Raw genomic sequence first — 8,457 nt, 5'->3', positions numbered from 1 at the left:
AATACACTCTGGACTGTTTTATGCAGTGTTTCACAGTAATACACTCTGGGCTGTTTTATGCAGTGTTTCACAGTAATACACTCTGGACTGTTTTATGCAGTGTTTCACAGTAATACACTCTGGGCTGTTTTATGCAGTGTTTCACAGTAATACACTCTGGGCTGTTTTATGCAGTGTTTCACAGTAATACACTCTGGATTGTTTTATGCAGTGTTTCACAGTAATACACTCTGGACTGTTTTATGCAGTGTTTCACAGTAATACACTCTGGATTGTTTTATGCAGTGTTTCACAGTAATACACTCTGGACTGTTTTATGCAGTGTTTCACAGTAATACACTGGGATCATTCTCGGCTCCGATTAATCCTGAGGTGGGAATCTGAAGCGGCTCTTCAATCAGTTAGTGTCTTTGGGAGGATGTTCTGTTTTTATGGTAAATGCAATTTCGTTTTTCTCTGAACACCTTTAATTCGTGAAGTTGATAACAATGTTAAATTACACTCAATCCCCTAATGATGGCAATGTGATGGGTAGAGGCAGTTCACAAACTGTCTGTCAGTTTATCAGCCTCCTTGGTAAAAGAGTGCTCCCTGGTTAGTGTAGTGCAGTTTGGAGCTGGTCTGACTCAGTGTGGAGCCTGAAGGACTCCAAATCCCAGTTTGCACCGTTCAGAGAAATGGCTTGTGGGTAATATCTGTAAAAAGTTGTTCTGAAAGCGAGTGAATGTTTAAATTATCAGTCCCAGAGCTGGAGGCGGAGTTAGACTCTGCTTCTAATAAATGTCCAGTCTCTGGGTGTTCCGCAGACGATTCCAATTCCCAGTGAGACACACAGGAGATGGTGTTGTTAATGGGACTTGTGCTGTGTACCAGCTCTGGGCAGCAGCATTAACCACACTGGCTCTTCAGCACCCGGCTGGTTTGGGTTACTGACGGTGAACACTCGCTTCCCCCAGCGGCTTCAGCAGACGGGGGATTTGTGCACCTTCCCTGACCACCTGGGGCACCGTGGCAAAGGCAGCGAGGCTGTGCTGGAATCAGCTGTTAAACCGCAACGAGATAGAGAGAGAGAGAGACGGGGCAGAGGGAGCTGTGTGTGTGAGAGAGAGTCAAGCAGCAATGGACCCGGAGGTCAGAGAGACCCCCCCACAGCAACCTGGAGACAGCTGGAGGTTCTCTGTCTTGTACCTGTGTTTTTATGGGTTCATGGCTCAGATTAAACCAGCAGAAAGCTTCATCACTCCTTACCTCTTGGGCCCAGACAGGAATTTCACCAGAGAGCAGGTGAGTAGAGATGGCTAAAGTCTCAGAGTGGAAAATAATAAATGACCGATTTCGGACACTCACTTTAACCTCCTGGCCCATGTCCCAGCTTGTGTGGTTCAGTGTCAATTGCCGTGTGTTAACACCCAGGTTTCACAGTAACACACTGGACTGTTTTATGCAGTGTTATAGTGGATTGGATTATTTTATTGTCACGTGAACAGAGGACAGTGAAAAGTATTGTTCTGCGTACAGCCAAACAGATCATTCCCTTCTTGAAAAGAATACATAGGGCAAACATAAAATACGCAATGTAAATACATAGACACAGACGTTGGGCGAAGCATACAAGAGTGTAGTACTACTCCACATAGAAGATAAGTGAAGAGATCAGATCAGTCCATAAGCGAGTCATTCAGGAGTCTGCTCACAGCGGGGAAGAACATAGAACATTACAGCGCAGTACAGGCCCTTCGGCCCTCGATGTTGTGCCGACCTGTGAAACCACTCTAAAGCCCATCTACACTATTCCCTTATTGTCCATATGTATATCCAATGACCATTTGAATGCCCTTAGTGTTGGTGAGTCCACTACTGTTGCAGGCTGGGCATTCCACACCCTTGCTACTCTCTGAGTAAAGAACCTACATCTGTCCTATATCTATCTCCCCTCAATTTAAAGCTATGATTCCTCATGCTAGACATCACCATCCGAGGAAAAAGGCTCTCACTGTCCACCCTATCCAATCCTCTGATCATCTTGTATGCCTCAATTAAGTCACCTCTTAACCTTCTTCTCTCTAACGAAAACAGCCTCATGTCCCTCAGCCTTTCCTCATAAGATCTTCCCTCGATACCAGGCAACATTCTGGTAAATCTCCTCTGCACCCTTTCCAATGCTTCCACATCCTTCCTATAATGCGGCGACCAGAATTGCACGCAATACTCCAAATGTGGCCGCACCAGAGTTTTGTACAGCTGCAACATGACCTCATGGCTCCAAACCTCAATCCCCCTACCAATAAAAGCTAACACACCGTATGCCTTCTTAACAACCCTCTCAACCTGGGTGGCAACTTTCAGGGATCTATGTACATAGACACCAAGATCTCTCTGCTCATCCACACTGCCAAGAATCTTACCATTAGCCCAGTACTCTGTCTTCCTGTTATTCCTTCCAAAATGAATCACCTCACTTTTCTGCATTAAACTCCATTTGCCACATCTCAACCCAGCGCTGCAGCTGATCTATGTCCCTCTGTAACTTGTAACATCCTTCCGCACTGTCCACAACTCCACCGACTTTAGTGTCCTCTGCAAATTTACTCACCCATCCTTCTACGCCCTCCAGGTCATTTATAAAAATGACAAACAGCAGTGGCCCCAAAACAGATCATTGTGGTACACCACTAGTAACTGGACTCCAGTCTGAACATTTCCCATCAACCACCACCCTTTGTCTTCTTCCAGCTAGCCAATTTCTGATCCAAACTGCTAAATCACCCTGAATCCCATGCCTCCGTATTTTCTGCAGTAGCCTACTGTGGGGAACCTTATCAAACGCTTTACTAAAATCCATGTATACCACATCAACTGCTTTACCCTCATCCACCTGTTTGGTCACCTTCTCAAAGAACTCAATCAGGTTTGTGAGGCACGACCTACCCTTCACAAAACCGTGTTGACTATCTCTAATCAAATTATTCCTTTCCAGATGATTATACATCCTATCTCTTATAAAGCTTCCCAAGATTTTGCCCACAACCGAAGTAAGGCTCACTGGTCTATAGTTACTGGGGTTGTTTCGACTGCCCTTCTTGAACAAGGGGACAACATTTGCTATCCTCCAGTCTTCTGGCACTATTCCTGTAGACAAAAATGACTTAAAGATCAAAGCCAAAAGCTCAGCAATCTCCTCCCTAGCTTCCCAGAGAATCCTAGGATAAATCCCATCCGGCCCAGGGGACTTATCTATTTTCACACTTTCCAGAATTGCTAACACCCCCTCCTTATGAACCTCAAGCCCTTCTAGTCTAGTAGCCTGAATCTCTGTATTCTCCTTGACAACATTGTCTTTTTTTGTGTGAATACTGACAAAAAATATTCATTTAGCACCTCTCCTATCTCCTCTGACTCCACGCACAACTTCCCACCTCTGTCCTTGACTGGCCCTACTCTTACCCTAGTCATTCTTTTATTCCTGACATATCTATAGAAAGCTTTAGGGTTATCCTTGATCCTACCTGCCAAAGACTTCTCATGTCCCCTCCTGGCTCTTCTTAGTTCTCTCTTTAGGTCCTTCCTAGCTAACTTGTAACTCTCGAGCGCCCTAACTGAACCTTCATGTCTCATCTTTACATAAGCCTCCTCCTTCCTCTTGACTAGTGTTTCGACTGCTTTAGTAAACCACGGTTCCCTTGCTGGACCACTTCCTCCCTGCCTGACATGTACATACTTATCAAGGACACGCAGTAGCTGTTCCTTGAACAAGCTCCACATTTCCATTGTGCCCATCCCCTGCAGGTTTCCTCTCCATCCGCTACATCCTACGTCTTGCCTCATCGCATCATAATTGCCTTTCCCCCAGATATAACTCTTGCCCTGCGGTATATACCTATCCCTTTCCATCACTAAAGTAAACGTAATCGAATTGTGGTCACTATCACCAAAGTGCTCACCTACCTCCAAATCCAACACCTGTCTTGGTTCCTTACTCAGTACCAAATCCAGTATGGCCTCGCCTGTCGTTGGCCTATCTACAGACTGTGTCAGGAAACCCTCCTGAACACATATTGGACAAAAACAGACCCATCTAAAGTACTCGAACTATAGCGTTTCCAGTCAATATTTGGAAAGTTAAAGTCCCCCATAACAACTACTCTGTTGCTTTCGCTCGTATCCAGAATCATCTTTGCAATCCTTTCCTCTACATCTCTGGAACTTTTCGGAGAAGTTGTTTTTGAATCTGTTGGTGCGTGTTGTAAGACTTTTGTAACTCCTGCCTGATGGAAGAGCTTGGAAGAGAGAATAACCTGTTGGGAGGGGCCTTTGATTATGCTGCCTGCTTTCCCGCAGCATGGTAGAACAGTGGTTGGCACAGTTGCATCACAGCTCCAGGGTTCCAGGTTTGACTCCCGGCTTGGGTCACTGTCTGTGCGGAGTCTGCATGTTCTCCCCGTGTTTGTGTGGGTTTCCTCCGGGTGCTCTGGTTTCCTCTCGCAGGTTAGGTTAGGTGGATTGGCCATGCTAAATTTCCCTTTGTGTCCAAAAAGGTTAGGTGGGGTTACTGGGTTACGGGGATAGGGTGGAGTCATGGGCTTAAATGGGGTGCTCTTTCCAAGGGTCGGTGCAGACTCGATGGGCCAAATGGCCTCCTTCTGCACTGTAAATTCTATGATTCCCAAGGCAGCGGGAAGATGTAGAGAGAGTCAATGGATGGGAGGCAGGTTCGTGTGATGGACTGGGCGGTGTTCACGACTTTCTATAGTTTCTTATGGCCTTGGGCCAAACAGTTGCCATACCAGGCTGTGATGCAGCCAGATAGGGGGTGGGATTTTCCGTTAGTCGTGCCAAAACCGCGGTGTACGATCGGGCGGAGAAAAGCTTCCAACAGTAATATCGCAGCAGGTGCCGGTTTGACGCCAAATCGTTATGCTCCGTCACCTCAAATGGTGTCAATGCAATGCATGCCACATGTACTTTAAACACTTTGCATATCATTAGTAGACCCATCTGCGATTCTCTGCCTCCGATGGGCCGAGTTCCCAACGGCGTGGTCCAAGTGTGCTGTCACAACTCGTGAACCTGGCGTGGTGGCTGCTGAGAGAGAGGGCAGTGTCCAGCACCGCTATACTTCGCCGACAGTCGTCCCGCTGGCCGAGATGCTTCTGCCAGGGCCAAGGAGAGTAGTGGAGGGTGGCCAGGAGGTGGGTTGTGTGGTCGGGGTACATAGATACACAGAAGATAGGAGCAGGAGGAGACCTTTAGGCCCTGCGAGCCTGCTCCGCCATTCATCACGATCATGGCTGATCATCCAACTCAATAGCCTAATCCTGCTTTCTCCCCATAGTCTTTGATCCCATTCTCCCCAAGTGCTATATCCAGCCGCCTCTTGAATATATTCAATGATGTAGCATCAACTACTTCCTGTAGCAATGAATTCCACAGGCTCACCACTCTTTGTGTGAAGAAATGTCTCCTCATCTCTGTCCGAAATGGTTTACCCCGAATCCTCAGACTGTGACCCCTGGTTCTGGAAACACCCATCATTGGTAACATCTTCCCTGTCTATTCCTGTTAGAATTTTATAAGTCTCAGTGAGAGCCCCCCCTCACTCTTCTGAACTCCAGTGAGAACAATTCCAACCTAGTCAATTTCTCCTCATATGACAGTCCCACCATCCCTGGAATCAGTCTGGTAAATCTTTGCAGCACTCCCTTGAGAGCAAGAACATCCTTCCTCAGAGAAGGAGACCAAAACTGCGCACAATACTCCAGGTGTGGCCTCACCAAGGCCCTGTATAATTACAGCAACCCACTTCCCTGCTTCCATACTCTAAACTTTTCCCAACATACCAACAGCCTTCTTTACCGCCTGCTGCACCTGCATGCTTACCTTCAGCGACTGGTGCACAAGGACTCCCAGGTCCCGCTGCACACTCCCCTCTCCCAATTTACAACCATTCAGGTAGTAAACTACCTTTCTGTTTTTTCTTCCGAAGTGGACAGGTACGTAACACCATTAATGTAGCCGGCAAGGCAGCTATATGGCTGCACATGCCACTGACAGCCTGCTTTAAACCTGGTGCCCTGGGACGTACAGGTGACCCCCCAGCCGACCCAACCGCTATATCGGTGCTTCAGCACAACCTGTCCATCTTTACGACCCCGATCGTGTGTGTGGGGACTGTACTGTTTATGTGCGGCTGCAGGTTGTCAACCTTGCGAGTGTTAATCAGGGACCCGGCGAATCCTGCACCATTTTTAGTGGTAATCGATGGTGTTCCACACAGCAGCATTGCTAGCCCCTCACCGCTAGTGGAATCGGTGCAGGTGCGGTGCTGATTTTCCTCTCTTAAAACGCCCATGGATTTTCTGTTGGCGTCAACACTTAGTCGCAGAAACGGAGAATCCAGCCCAGGAGGCTTTCTGTGGTGCACCTGTAAAAGCTGGTAAGAGTCCATGTGAACATGCTGAATTTCTTTTGTTTCCTGAGAAAGTATAGGCGCTGTTGGGCTTTCTTGGTCCTGGCATCGATGTGGATGGACGAGGACAGATTGTTTTCATAGAATTTACAGTGCAGAAGGAGGCCATTCGGCCCATCGAGTCTGCACCGGCTCTTGGAAAGAGCACCGTACCCAAGGTCAACACCTCCACCCTATCCCAATAACCCAGCAACCCCACCCAACACGAAGGGCAATTTTGGACACTAAGGGCAATTTATCATGGCTAATCCACCTAACCTGCACATCTTTGGACTGTGGGAGGAAACCGGAGCACCCGGAGGAAACCCACGCACACACGGGGAGGATGTGCAGACTCCGCACAGACAGTGACCCAAGCCGGAATCGAACCTGGGACCCTGGAGCTGTGAAGCAATTGTGCTATCCACAATGCTACCGTGCTGCCCCGTGTTACTGTGTTACTACTCTCCTTGGCTCTGGCAGAAGCATCCCGTGTTTCACATAGTGTTTCACAGTAATACACTCAGGACTTTAAAAAAATAAATTTTTAGAGTGCCCAATTCATTTTTTCCAATTAAGGGGCAATTTAGCCTGGCCAATCCACCTACCCTGCATATCTTTGGGTTGTGGGGGTGAGACCCACGCAAATTCTGGAAAAATGTGCAAACTCCACACAGACCGTGACCCAGAGTCGGGATCGAACCTGGGTCCTTGGCGACGTCAGGCTGCAGGGCGAACCCACTGCACCATCGTGCTACCCCACTCTGCACTGTTTTATGCAGTGTTTCACAGTAATACACTCTGGGCTGTTTTATGCCGTGTTTCACAGTAATACACTCTGGACTGTTTTATGCAGTGTTTCACAGTAATACACTGCGCTGTTTTATGCAGTGTTTCACAGTAATACACTCTGGTCTGTTTTATGCAGTGTTTCACAGTAATACACTCTGGTCTGTTTTATGCCGTGTTTCACAGTAATACACTCTGGACTGTTTTATGCAGTGTTTCACAGTAATACACTGTGGACTGTTTTATGCAGTGTTTCACAGTAATACACTCTGGACTGTGTTATGCAGTGTTTCACAGTAATATACTCTGGGCTGTTTTATGCAGTGTTTCACAGTAATACACTCTGGACTGTTTTATGCAGTGTTTCACAGTAATACACTCTGGGCTGTTTTATGCAGTGTTTCACAGTAATACACTCTGGGCTGTTTTATGCAGTGTTTCACAGTAATGCAATCTGGGCTGTTTTATGCAGTGTTTCACAGTAATACACTGGGCTGTTTTATGCAGTGTTTCACAGTAAAACACTCTGGGCTGTTTTATGCAGTGTTTCACAGTAATGCAATCTGGACTGTTTTATGCAGTGTTTCACAGTAATACACTCTGGGCTGTTTTATGCAGTGTTTCACAGTAATGCAATCTGGGCTGTTTTATGCAGTGTTTCACAGTAATACACTCTGGGCTGTTTTATGCAGTGTTTCACAGTAATACACTCTGGACTGTTTTATGCAGTGTTTCACAGTAATACACTCTGGTCTGTTTTATGCAGTGTTTCACAGTAATACACTCTGGGCTGTTTTATGCAGTGTTTCACAGTAATACACTCTGGACTGGTTTATGCCGTGTTTCACAGTAATACACTCTGGTCTGTTTTATGCAGTGTTTCACAGTAATACACTCTGGACTGTTTTATGCCGTGTTTCACAGTAATGCAATCTGGGCTGTTTTATGCAGTGTTTCACAGTAATACACTCTGGGCTGTTTTATGCAGTGTTTCACAGTAATACACTCTGGTCTGTTTTATGCAGTGTTTCACAGTAATACACTCTGGGCTGTTTTATGCCGTGTTTCACAGTAATGCAATCTGGGCTGTTTTATGCAGTGTTTCACAGTAATACACTGGGCTGTTTTATGCAGTGTTTCACAGTAAAACACTCTGGGCTGTTTTATGCCGTGTTTCACAGTAATGCAATCTGGGCTGTTTTATGCAGTGTTTCACAGTAATA

General features: G+C 46.6%; 1 protein-coding gene across 1 annotated transcript in view; it reads left to right on the top strand.

Moving 5' to 3' along the window:
* Positions 1-732: 732 nt before the first annotated feature.
* The window catches only part of slc19a1 (solute carrier family 19 member 1), a 71,905-nt gene continuing 64,180 nt past the window's right edge, over positions 733-8,457 (top strand). Inside the window, exon 1 of the mRNA XM_072481943.1 lies at positions 733-1,284. Coding sequence (XP_072338044.1) covers positions 1,120-1,284 — 165 coding nt within the window. The 5' untranslated portion in view covers positions 733-1,119. The remainder of the gene's footprint in view (positions 1,285-8,457) is intronic.

This window comes from Scyliorhinus torazame, chromosome 2, assembly GCF_047496885.1.
Source record: "Scyliorhinus torazame isolate Kashiwa2021f chromosome 2, sScyTor2.1, whole genome shotgun sequence".
NCBI lineage: Eukaryota > Metazoa > Chordata > Chondrichthyes > Carcharhiniformes > Scyliorhinidae > Scyliorhinus > Scyliorhinus torazame.
This window is presented reverse-complemented; position numbering and strand designations above follow the sequence as displayed.